The sequence below is a fragment of the Ptychodera flava genome, chromosome 11 (genome assembly GCF_041260155.1).
Source record: "Ptychodera flava strain L36383 chromosome 11, AS_Pfla_20210202, whole genome shotgun sequence".
Classification (NCBI taxonomy): Eukaryota; Metazoa; Hemichordata; class Enteropneusta; family Ptychoderidae; genus Ptychodera; species Ptychodera flava.
In genome coordinates, this window is record NC_091938.1 from 15,488,070 (window position 1) to 15,501,630 (window position 13,561).

General features: G+C 36.5%; 1 protein-coding gene across 2 annotated transcripts in view; it reads right to left on the bottom strand.

Annotated features, from left to right (window-relative positions):
• Positions 1-13,561, bottom strand: part of LOC139143620 (vacuolar protein sorting-associated protein 8 homolog) — a 60,042-nt gene that overhangs the window by 35,000 nt on the left and 11,481 nt on the right. Inside the window, exons 17-26 of one of the 2 annotated variants that reach the window (XM_070714109.1) lie at positions 10,454-10,544; positions 8,688-8,771; positions 6,834-6,880; positions 6,125-6,217; positions 5,292-5,338; positions 4,490-4,712; positions 3,630-3,814; positions 2,277-2,349; positions 1,419-1,573; positions 681-762 (exon numbers count right to left, since the gene is read on the bottom strand). In XM_070714109.1, coding sequence (XP_070570210.1) covers positions 681-762; positions 1,419-1,573; positions 2,277-2,349; positions 3,630-3,814; positions 4,490-4,712; positions 5,292-5,338; positions 6,125-6,217; positions 6,834-6,880; positions 8,688-8,771; positions 10,454-10,544 — 1,080 coding nt within the window. The remainder of the gene's footprint in view (positions 1-680; positions 763-1,418; positions 1,574-2,276; positions 2,350-3,629; positions 3,815-4,489; positions 4,713-5,291; positions 5,339-6,124; positions 6,218-6,833; positions 6,881-8,687; positions 8,772-10,453; positions 10,545-13,561) is intronic. The other variant, XM_070714110.1, reaches the window with a different exon arrangement.

Sequence of the window (13,561 nt, forward strand, 5' to 3'; positions counted from 1 at the left end):
GGAGTTCTGAGTGACCAACTGCAGGGTGCGCATCGGTGCACTGCCGACTGCAGTTTGAATAATCCGTATATAACGCACACTGTACCAGAATAGAATGTCAGCCTCCTCTGCCAAAGTTCTGTATCCTCTGAAACACAGTAGCAGTACGTATTTGAATAGAGAAGAACAAACTAAAACCATTCGCAGGTCATTCAGCCGGTGACCATGGGCGATCACCCAGGCAGTGTGGCGTGGCATGGCAAGGCCCCAGGAATGTTGAAGGCTCGATGATGTCATCAGTATCGGCGTTCTCGATCACGTGCACAGCCTACAAGTTGTCAACAAACCCGCGCGGCAATCCAACTCGATCGGGCAATATTAGCATTTGTATGTCACTACAGGAGCACAAATCTGGCTTATTTCTTTACTGAACAACATTTCACGATGGATGTAAGAGAATAACATGTAATTTCGAACATAAAAAAAGGTTAAAAGTTACAAATACTGGGCTTTAAATAAGTGAAACATTAGTTCTCATTTAACCTGTTCACCTGAAATTCCCTGTGAACAGGTCCACACTGACCATTGATATAAACAATGGGTTTGAGCCAAACCATGGTCACTTTGGCGAATGGGCTAAACATATCAAAACTTTTGCCCTACATTGTGAAAATGATCAAAAGTTTGTCCTGCATACTCACTGAGAATCCAATGCTTTCCACCATGATTTGTAGCAGGATATCCACCACTCTCTGTCTGGATTGCACACTTAATGGAAACATACTGAAACAGATAAAAATAGATAGATAGGAGTGTACATGTGCTATTTACACACTGTAAAACAAATCACGGACACAGCATGAATCACACAATCTCCTGGTCCTAGACATGTCATGTTTAGTCCCAGAATCCCATAATTTTGGCATGTTTCAGGCCTTCATTGTCTTGAATCTCGCATATGATGTCTTTAAATATATAGCGACTAAACTTGAGTCGAAAATATACTGAAAAAAATGTACCGTTTTTTTTTGTCGGAGAACGAATATGTTTCAAAATGTGCTCCTGTACGACCATTTGACCCCTGTTTGCATATGTCACAAAAGTGCCCAACATAATTATTCAAATTTATCATTCAATCAAAGCAATGCATATGAGAATTCAAAAAACTTCCGCCCAGTGTATGCAAATGGTGTGTCATCAATAATCCCCTATTGTGTGCCCACGGTCTTGTAAGTTCCCGTTTAAGGCAATACCAGCTTGAATTCCGTCTAATCCTGCTACTTGTCAAGTGTTATTCATGTCAAATGTTATAGTCATTCAATACATCATGTCTATACAAAGACAAACATCATTTGTGCCAAACTACACAATTTCCAACTTGAAAGCTAGCCATGGACTACATGTACCAGGCACAGCAACTGACCAGAGTTTACACTTACCCCTCAGAAGAATCAAATTCAGGTTCTTCAAATGCCAGAGCCAGGACGTTAAGGAACTCTCTGGTGTCAAACTGCAACAGTGTTCTCAAGTACGGGTACACATGCTCCTCCTCGTTGTGTCCTTTGGTGTGAATTGTTGTGATACATTTGAACACCTAATGCACATACAGAAAAAGATTGAGTGGGTCATTGTGATAAGAAATTGAGTACAAAGGGATGTTTTGAGACTGACTCATGTTACTTGAATTTCATTTACTATGTCACATGACTGGTACATTTCAATTTGGAATGATATCCAATTATTTACACACAGATAAGGTTATATACATCATTTGAACCACAGGACCTTCCATTGTTTTTTACAAAATATTTTAGATACATGTATGATTGGGAAGTTTACTATTTATTTTCCTAAATAAGTACAGGATAAATCTTGGGTTTCTGAACATGCATCTTATATGTCACATACACTCAGTACAGGACAAGTTGATGACAAAAGAAACAGTTTGCTTCGTTGTAGGCCGTCCCTGATGTGCAGCTAGCTGGAAGGTTATATCTGATTGGTCGATTGTTACTCTTCAAAGCAACTTAGAGAGTCTATTGTGTATAATTCAATGGTAACAGTCAGATTCAGCTAACCAATTGGATAACAGCTTCCTTGATGCTGTACATTAGCCCTAGGCTGTAGTTGGATGTTTTAAATTTTGAACAGCATACACTTTTATCAAAAATTTCAGGTGTAATATTGACATAGGTGAATTTCAACATCTATGAGCACATTGCAGGAACTGGGACTGGGGCTTTTTGGATAAATTGGTCAAGGAAGAAGTTAAATTTGGAAGGTACAGAAACACTCACTGATTCTTTGACATTGCGTACGATGTCTTCCGGGATATCACCAAATGGGTAGGCCCTTCCTGCTAAACAACAACTGAAAAACACAACAGCAAGTTCAAAATTAAGTTTGCCATTTTCAAAATGTTGATCTTCTATAAACCTCACTGTTTTCACTTGTTGGTTTTCAAAGTCTTTACTTGGTATCTGACTTTTTTAAACCTTGGTTCATTGCCCAGACAGAAAGTCTTGTAGCATGTTCTACTTGTCATACCTGATATATGATGCACAAAGCATGCATCTTATTGATAAAATACACAGCTGAAACAAATACCACAATTCTTTTGAAAACACAGGAAGCACATTCAAACAATGCGTGATAGTATTCATTTGACTGCACTGGAAACAGAGAAAGTACAAGTGTTCCTTACACAAATTTTAGCTAGTTATATGTATTTTATTTTCAAATGCTCCATAACAATCATTTCCTTTCCAAAAATATAAATTTATGAAAATGAATAAATAAATACCGGTAGAAGATAAACAACATAGATTTTCATTTCGCAGGGTCAAAGTTCGATCAAAAGTCAAACTGACCTTGACATTATAACCATAACAGCTGGCCTTCAAATATCCTAGAATGGTCATGATCACTGTCATGTTATGTTCATATACAAATATGTTTTTATTTATATTTTTTGTCTAAAGTTAAGCCTACTTTCACATTATTGCACTTACAATATGATGTCCAATCACATTGAAATTTTAGTGGAATTTTTGATGAATTTTAATCTAACAAAAATAAATTTTTTTAATAAAAGAAATTCTAGATGAAATGTTTCTTTTGCACAACTTTCATATGATGTATAAGGCTACTCAGAAAGTCTAGGTACCATGTACACTGACTGCTATCCTCTAATCTAAAAGCAACAAATGGACACTATATTTTTATCCAGTTTTAAGAAGACAGGATGTAAAGAGCAGCATTTGAAAACAGCCCTAAAAATTTTGCAATGAGTCGATGAATGCCAGTTGTACACAGGTGGTTGACATTCGTGTACATGAACTTGGACAAAATAAAAGAACGTGATCACAGCTACAAATTGACGACCTCAGAGGAATATCAAGTAAATATTTTTATCTAATCCCTACTCATGTGACTGTTAAAAATATGCTGTTTGAGCTCATGGGACTTCAAAAAGAAAAAAAGTGCTGGCAGGTAATAAATACAGTTGGGTCTTTTATACAGAGCATAGGCCATTTCATTTGCAAATCCTGATCAAATGTAAATATGAATGGTGTACGAGTACCGGTAAATATTCCTTTTAACAGAAAATAAATGCACAATGCAATCAGAAATAAAGAAAACCTATTTACCTGATGTAAACAAGTAGCTTATTTCCTAGCTTTATTTGTTCATCGGTGAGTTGTTTAGAAGACGAAGTCGCTGCCTGTAGAACCCAGAGCAATTCCTCCAGTGGGGTGACGTAATCACCCATACCTTTGTTGTACACATAGAGGATAGCATCGTACAAGCCATGGGCCCAGCACAATGACACCACCTGTAGTGTTAGGTACATAAAAAGACATGGATGTTGCAGCAGTATAAAGAAGACCATTCTCACTATTGCCTCCGCTGCAAAATGCCAGAGACTGTTAATTGTGATATTTTTGCAGTATTTTGTTCTGTGTATCAGCAACAATTTTTTGGTCTACTCAGCAAAGGTCAAAATAACCAGAATTCTGCAAGTTTGTACGACTTGTACACATGTATATGATGTTTGCTGTTCGTGTTGTATTGTTGAGCAATAAATTCCCATAGAAAAAAATTCATTTGTAAGAAATTTTGGGACTGCAGTGTAAACTTTGCCCTTGGGATGATATTCAGCCTCAAAATTTCATTATTCTTTGTTTGTCTACACTGCTTCATTTTGAAACTAGTTGAAAAAATAACATTTTTTGCTTTGTGTGAAAATTAAAAATGACAATCATGTTTTTCTATGGAATCAAGAGGGGTATAAAATGGCAGCCATTTGAATTTCAAAGATCTTGTCAACTTGAAGTAATTTGCACTACAATCAAAAATTTGCATGGTAACTTTTTTATTTTAATCTCGATTGTGAACAAACATGTAGAATTCCTCGTCAAAAGACTATCAAAGTTAAAAACTTTCATTTTTGAGATGTTTGGTAACTTAGGCTGCTTTTATACAGGAAACGATTAAGGAATTACTCTACCTGATGGATGTCCAGACTGGAAACATTCATATGCACTATGCAAGCTTCCACATTTTGAAGCATTCCTTTGAGTTCATAGTGTTCCACAAACTCCTTCATGACGGTTGGCGTGATTGACACCAGTTTATCATTCAGTATGTACGGCTCCAAGCACTCCAGAAAGACACCCTTGGCAATCATGTCGGCACCAAACTTATCAAAGATAGTACTGAAGAGAATATCCCTACAATGATGGAAATATGATACCATGTTAAGGTAGAATGCGCCTCGGAGACAGCTACGTGAACTCTCAAATTTTTACGATTCTTTTCTATCTACAACTTGTGGGGGCTTATTTTGAAGCTCTTTGGGTAAGAAAAAAATTTGCCATCTTAGTTTTTTGAAAATCGATAATTTCACTTTTCCCCATAGAGTTAACACAGGGATGGCGGCCATTTTGAATTTCAAATACCGGTAAATGTTCAGTAATTTGGACTCCACAGATGCATACTGGGGCACTAACAATTTACTGCAAAGTAATATCAACTGGGTTTGTTTTCATTTGTTAGAGAAGGTGAATTCTAAAAGTTAGAATGGAGCAATCATAACAGAAACTTCCAAACAACATGATCTATTAGCAAAACCTATATCTTTCATTTGTGACACACAATGTACTATACCAAAATACAGATTACGAATACTCTTAAAATGGAGTTACTGATCTCAAAATATCTTGTTCAATGAAATCCTTAAAACAAATGTACTCGAGATCTTCCAATACAAAACTTACACAATCCATGGGAGTTTAATGTTGTTTACTTACGTCCTATCCAGTGTAAGGCAGTAATCTACACAAATAGGAACCACTTCCTGTAAACATTATAGATGTAAAAAACAGGATTTTGAAATACAGCTTTTACTTGAACAAAGAGAGAATCTTTTCAGATATACATGTACATGTATGTGGGAACAATCCTGTATGTTTTTTTTTTAATTTCATGCAGTCTCTAATCCACATGCAATTCATGTTTTTCACTTTTAATTTCACTTTCTATAAAACCACAGACTCTGGAGTATCAAGGAATGTAAATTGCAAATGCTTATTCATATCAGGTAATTACATATTGTCATTTTGGCCAATCAGTGAGGTACATTGAGATTTACATGTAATTTTGGCCAATCAGTCGGGTATACTGAGATTTAAATGTAATTTTGGCCAATCAGTCGGGTATACTGAGATTTAAATGTAATTTTGGCCAGTCAGTGAGGTGTATTGATAATTTGGGAATGTTCCTGGTAGCTCTTGAAATTTTGGATGGTAGTCATGGTGACTTGAAATTTTGACAATCTAACAATCATGAACGGAAATGAACACTGTTACAGAAAGACCAACTGAACAGATGAAAGGAAAAAAGATGGACATGTATACATGCATAACTACACGTATAAATGTACATGGAATATGATTCACAGTTCATGACGACGACTGGTGCTTTGACATATTTCTGAAAAATTAACGGTAAAAAGATCACACCTATCCTTGAATTATTTTGATGCAGAAGTGATTGATGGTGTATCATTTGAGAGCCATGTCTGTAAAATCACCATGGTGATTTCCAAGGCAATATCACTTTTATCACCTCACAATTACCGTACCTGGAAATGCCGTTCTAACACTTCAATGGTTCCTCTCTCTGGACAGTGTTGAGTCATTGATAAATCCACAAACGTAAATAATAAATCTAAAATCTGAAAAGAGACAAGTAAGAGTGAAAATTTCGATACAAACAGATTTCTACAGACAAGAGATTTAATCAAAATCCATTTACAAGCAGGCGTTAAAATCTTATAAAGCTAAGCACAGCAACTTAGAATATCCCTTGGTAGATAAAGTTAGAATATTCTTTGGTGAATTTTTGGGTTAAAAGACCTTTAATAGCTACAGCAAACTGACGACTATAGCAAAGACTACAGCAAACAGTTATTTCATAAGTACAATATGTAAACACGGTACCTCTGACGGTCTCACTGCTATACTGTATGTTATATACATGCATGGCTCATATTTTTTTGAACAGAGTTACTTGATTACAATAGTATTATGAGTTTGTGCATATATGTCTTTTTTATGTGCCAAAGTTATTTGTCAGAGAAATAAACACACTATCTATTCAGTTTACGTATATTAGTTAACCTGAATATCATTGATTTTGAGAGATGGGGCTTGATGGTGAAGGTTTTCACATTGCAGAGGTAGAGACAAAAATACCGGTATTGGCATGTTTCTTGTTGACACAGGGTTTGGTTTTGGTAGATTTCTCTTCACCTAAAAACGAAATTCCTACAAATGCAGTTTCATAGTTACCTTATCTGCAACCACTGCTTTTCTCTTTTGTTGGCTTCCAATGAGACCTTGGGACAAAAAGGAACAAGATTTCAATGTCATGTTATGTTACCACACCCGAATAATTCAAGGGTTAAACTACTGTTAATACTTTGCTAAAGGGAAGTTTAAGCTGTTCTCTTTCATTGTCAAAATTAATGTAAAGGGTTGCCATGCAAAATTGTGGCTTTGAGAAGAAAACTAGTTTAATCCTTTCATCCCCATTTCCATGTGTACAGGTCCAAGTTTGCCACAGAGAACAATGTTATACCGCCAATGATCACCTTTTTCTCTGTTAATTCTCTCTATTAATACTGTCATAAAATTAAAATTTCTGATTTTCAGAAAAACCTAGACGGTGTAATCTTTCTCAATCCCTTTCAAAATTATTCTACAAACTGGAGACTTCAAAATTATTGTAAGATTTCAAAATTGTTCACATTACTAAAATAAAACACACATTCAAGTCAACTTGAATTCTTTGTTTCAACTGCAAAGGTCAGATTTCTATAAAGGTACCTACAGGGATGATCATTCAAGATGGACAGTTGCCTATATGTTATGTTTACTTTTTTGTTCAGCACACATAAACTATGCAGACAACATTGTAGATAAAAAGTTATGGTTCCGTCTGTCACAAACGTCTGACTGGCATCCGTCTGCATACACTGCATTTAATTTTGCTTACCCAGAGTTTTGTCAAAAGACTCGGTTCTTTTTATATAACTATGTTATCTACACAATGTGAATGTGTGCTGCACAAAAAAGTAAATGTAACGTACAGGCAACTGTCCAGATTTTATGATCTTCCCTTTAAGAAATTACATTCCCATTGTTGAAACTGCTTCAAAGTAAAGTTCCTCTTTTGATTTAAAATCAGTGGCATTATTTGCCAGGTAGGAATTCGCAAAGCAAGCTTCTGAACTGTGTTTTGGTTCTATCTCTTGGTTAGCTCAAAACAAACTATTGATGGTACATGTAGCTTTGGAAAATGTAGGCGAGCAGCATTATTCTGGAAAATCCAAAGGGCAGGCCATCAAAGTTAATTTGTGATTGTCATTCATAATCCGAAGACAATGAAATGATGCACATAATGGTTACATAATGCTGCTAATGTTAAAGACACATTCATGTTCATGCAGGAAGGTTATTTACATGTAAAACATAACTTGAAAATATTGTTGATGGGAGTCATTCCAAATATGAGCAAACTCGTACAATGTCTTTCATTCTCTCTATCATTTGCACACTCATTCAACTCTCTCACTTTGTCCCATGTTGTCCTGCCTTGTCTCTCCATCTGTGTCTGTCTGTGTGTCTGTTGCCAAGTCTATCTCTTTTGTCTCTGTTTGTCTGTTTCCAAGTCTGTCTCTATATTTTGTCTCTTTGTCCATCCTCTCTCTCTCTCTCTCTCTCTCTCTCTCTTGTTAGTATGGAATATGTCATTGCAGCGCACAGACTCATGCTAAACATATTCAAATCCAATAAAAGTAAGTTAGCACAGGATGCTTCACAGCTATGGTAGTCGGCAACTAAAAACAAAGTCTCATTTGCAAACATTACTTTCCACAGAGCAGGGTGAGTATAAACACAATAAAAACAACCCAACCGTGCCAACTTTTTGGAAAAGATATAGCAAAACCAGCCTTAAAACTTTCACTTAAATATTTGCTTTCCATTTAAAGCATTATCGTACAAAAAATTCCCAAAATTCCCACTTAGGAAATTTCACACAAAATAATGAAGAGAAATCAAGGAAGCTAAATTGCTGAATCTCCAAATGGTTGGCAAAATGTGGAGGGTTATTTTCCCTGGATGAGGAAGGAATGAACATACTGGAAGTATGGATCTGTGATTGATAAGAGGCAAGCAGATATGTAGGATAGAGATGGCAGAAAGTGTACTCACGACCAATATTATCTACTGGGAAAAAAGTCACAGAAACCAGAAAAAAAATTATCAGGAGCAAAAAAAGCAGAGACACAAGAGTTGCAGCTTTGGTAGGTACAGTATCTTTTGAAGACTAAAACACTAGTCCTCATGATTGCAGATTGGTGATGCTTTTGAAATTTCATGCCAACAACTGTTTCATTATTTATTGATTTTCTCCAAAGCACTGGTTCACTTGTAAGCCAATATACTGTACAGCATTATTTTCATTGTCCATCCCTACTTTGAATATCATGTATATTTGAACTGAATTGAAAGTTGTTTTTAGGTACCATGGTGGCTATATTTTGTTTATCTGTCAAATTCGAGGGATACAGTTGAAATGCAAACGTTGTGTATCTTGTAACAGGAACTCAGTTTGTGTTAACTGTTATCTGTAGGAAATATGAATTTGAAGAGTTTTCAAAATTTTTTACATTAATCCACTGTGTTCATGAAATGTTATCTCAGCGAAAAGATACACTTCACTAGATTACTCTTCAAGTAAACTTTTTGGAAGAAGATGAAGAGCTGTTACTGAAGTGATCTGAAGAAAAATATGATTGGGACATCTACACAAATTTTGCTTGCACGTCATTTCTAACTTACGATTATGGCAGTGATAATTGCTGATAATAAACAAGGTACATTGATATATTTTTTGATCATTTCACTTATCATATATCTATATTTATCAAGTGATCATTCAAACATGGCCATAAATGTTGAGCAAACATTTGTGGAACAGACTGAATGCAAAGTCAAAGAGGATGTTAGGAACTTATGTTTGGTCCTACACAGACATTGTATACAGATGGCAAGCTGATGATGAAGTGACATTGTCAAATCCTGGCCATATGGATGTTTTCCTCAGTGTGGCTAAATACACTATACCAAACCTGCGCCACCATCACCATTATTACATTACAGAGGAATACATACAGACACACATGTCTATGGAATAAGATGATAAGTGTTTGTTGTGAAATGTGGTTGTCTGTGCGAGTTTCAGTGTCAAGGTGCACATTCAATGATTCCTGAGCAGAGTACCTTCAAACTTACAATATTTCTAAAAACTTTAAGTTGTAATTCAGGAATTTTTTGATATTTCTTTGTGTCAGCCATGTAACAGTATAATTAATGTGTAAAATGTAATTACTTCACAGAGAATTTTCCTCAGTCAGTGGTGACTAAAATCAGCCAACAGCGTACACTGTTCATGATTTCAGTAAAGAGTATCTTTCTTTGAATTATAAATGCCATTTTCATCACAAAGAGACTGATGAGTCTGGTGCTGACAACTGTGAGAATATGAAAAGGTTTTTTACGAAAGGCTCATGGCACTGTCAAAAACTGACAAAGTTGATGTAATGATATTTTTGGCATCATTAAAATTGTACTTGACATCAAAAGACAGGTCATGATAACATTTGGATTTCCAAAATTAACGCGCAAGCAATCACTTTCCAACCACAACACATCACCTGAGGGCAGAGAATGACGCAGGAATCATGTTTGTTGGTATATATACGGAAAACATCATTTCTTAGAAATGTATACTGGCCAGTAATGCATACATCATAATATTTCCTATGTTCTGTAGAGAACTGAAGAGCAAGATTATTGAAATGCATCACATGTAAAGACACACAGAAAGCAACTGCAATACTCACCTACAACTGCCTTAGCTTTGCCAGTGTAGAATGACAACGCTAATGTTAAAGCTTCTTTGAATTTGTTCTGTTTCACCAACAGATCTATCCTCTGACAACAAAATAAATAAATAAATGTTAGCTAATTGCTCAAATAAAGCAGTTCTAAAAGCAGCATTCTACAAATTTACACTTGTCTGGCAATTATTTCCATCTATTTAATAATTTAACCACTTCTACACCAATTTTTCCTGCTATCAATGTTTTCCATCTCAGCATTAAGCTTCTATTCCAGTTGAAGGGCCAGTGTTAGCACTGGCAGAAGAGTGTTATACCACAGTTGGTGTTAGCTCTCGTCCATCATTATATGAATGATGCATCAGCCTGACTGACTTACTTAAGTTAAAACAAGGCAGTATTGCTGAAGGCAATGAGTACTTGGGCCGAGATAGAGTAATTTTGAGGACTGTAACTACTATTCAAATATGGTCTTGAATTTCCTCCTGTCAATTAGGCATTTGATTAACTGGTTATTAAACGAAGCAATGGCATGACAACGGCAAAATATGTCTAGCAACTTTTGTGGAGTTTGAGGCAGGGGTTCTTTATTTATAGTGAAATTGCTTAAACTCCTTAAATATTCAAATTACAGCAAATTTCTTTTGTTCTCGATGGTAGATGTCTAATATTTAGATGGGCATATTTAGATTTCTACCCTATAGTTATCATATACCAAAAATCGGACATCCAGCTCTATTGGCTTGCTCAGAATTAGATATGCGAATAATTAATGAGGTAAAATATGTGGTGTCATAAGGTGTCCCATCATACCAAATATGAAGGATGTAGCACTTGTGGTTACTGAGTTGTGGACAAATATATATATTTGATGTCAAAGGTCATTGAGGTCACGTGACATTTTGTCAAAATAATTGTATTGCTAAGTTATTCCTAAATACCAAAAATCAGACCTCTAGCTCTATTGGCTCGCTCAAAATTAGATATGCGCATAATTAATAAGGTACAATATGTGGTGTCGTTAGGTGTCTTATCATACCAAATATGAAGGATGTAGCACTTGTGGTTACTGAGTTGTGGACAAATATATATATTTGAGGTCAAAGGTCATTGAGGTCACATCACATTTTGTCATAATAATTGTATTGCTAAGTTATTCCTATATACCAAAAATCAGACCTCTAGCTCTATTGGCTCGCTCAAAATAAGATATGCGCATAATTAATGAGGTACAATATATGGTGTCATAAGGTGTCCTATCATACCAAATATGAAGGGTGTAGCACTTGTGGTTACTGAGTTGTGGACAAATATGTATATTTGATGTCAAAGGTCATTGAGGTCACGTGACTTTTGTCAAACAAATTATATTGTTAACTTATCCCTATATACCAAAAATCAGACCTCTAGCTCTATTGGCTCGGTCAAAATTAGACATGGGCATAATTAATGAGGTACAATATGTGGCGTCATAAGGTGTCCCATCATACCAAATATGAAAGGTTTAGCACTTGTGGTTACTGAGTTATGGACAATAATGTATATTTGAGGTCAAAGGTCACCAAGGTCACATGATATTTTGTCAAAATGTCTGAGATATCTGCGTGAACCGATGGACTCACTGATGGACTCACGGATGGATATGACCCAATCTATAAGCCCCCTGGACTTTATCCGTGGGGACAAAAAACTGTGTCACTGCATCCTTTAGGCAATATGAATACGATGAGAAACTAAATTTTTATTTTTCTTGGCCTTATACATGAAAGTCTATGGAGAACTGCCTTATACATAGGAGTCTATGGAGGTGTAAACTAAAAAGTCCTCTAACACGGCCAAATTCGATCGCATTGTGAAACAAATTGACGTGCATCTGTATGGGGTTGGGTACTATTCTTGTGCAAAGTTTGAAAGAAATTGACCAGGGCATGTCTGAGATATCTGCGTGAACGGACGGACGGACGGACTGACATGACCAAACCTATAACTCCCCCAGGACTTCGTCCGGGGGCACTAAAAACAACGCAACAGTTATTACAGCTACACCGGCGGTAGGTTCATATCCAGAGCCCCGTACGGTCTGCCGCCGTCGCTTGAAAACAATCTCATAAACCTGGCCATATGGGCAACTGTGTGAGAGCAGCTGGATGCTTGACTTCCCGGAGAAGGCGAGCTGTCACGTTCAAGCTCAGGATTATTTATCGATCAAATATCAGTAAATTTACCTTACCTAGATGAAATTTTGTCTATATGCTGAAATTTCGCCGAAGTTTGACAAAATTTCATCGATTTTATAGGTTCATATCCGACATTTTTGAGTTTTGAGTGCAGACAGAAATAAGTTTTGAGGCAACATGGCTGCGACCCCATGTTGACCCCTAGCCCTGCGTACGATGCTATGTGCTACAGCTAACACACAGCATCGTACGCAGGGCTAGCGAGAGAGTTGCCGACATCGACGGTTATTTACGAGAAGTGAATAAAAGAGTCATTTTTGGAAGCGATCGAGTAGCTGAGGTAGGCTGGGATACGACTTGGGCCAAGAACGCTGAATTTCGGCAGTAATTTGGCTTTTTACGTCAAGTCCCAAAATGGATTTCAAGTCACCGACCCTACGTACGCGTACGGGTCTTTGCAGGGCTGTGGTGGGCGGGGCGATTAGCTGTAGCGGAACACACAGCATCGTACGCAGAGCTAGTTGACCCCAAGTGAAAATGTGTTCGCGATCAAATCTTCCTATATTTTTTTCAGAATTTCGACAAAATCATTGATTCTTACATCTTTTGTAAAATATAAAATATTAATATAAAAATGCGATGTGCCATGTCTCCAGATTTCTAAAATATTGTTCGTTGACCGTTCGACGGAATACTCATTTCGCAAACTTGTGACACAGTTGAAATTCAATACTGACCGCCAAATAATCTTAATGAGACTAATCATTCTAGACATCCTCCAAATTATCCAACCATTCGCGTTAGAGTTCAGCTCGCTTAGAGGATCATAACATTCTTCGGCCTTCGTTTAGATCGACCCTAATCTCTCCCATTTAGGAAATAAATACACAAGCTACCTCGACAAAACTTCGTGCACCATCCAGGACCAAACACA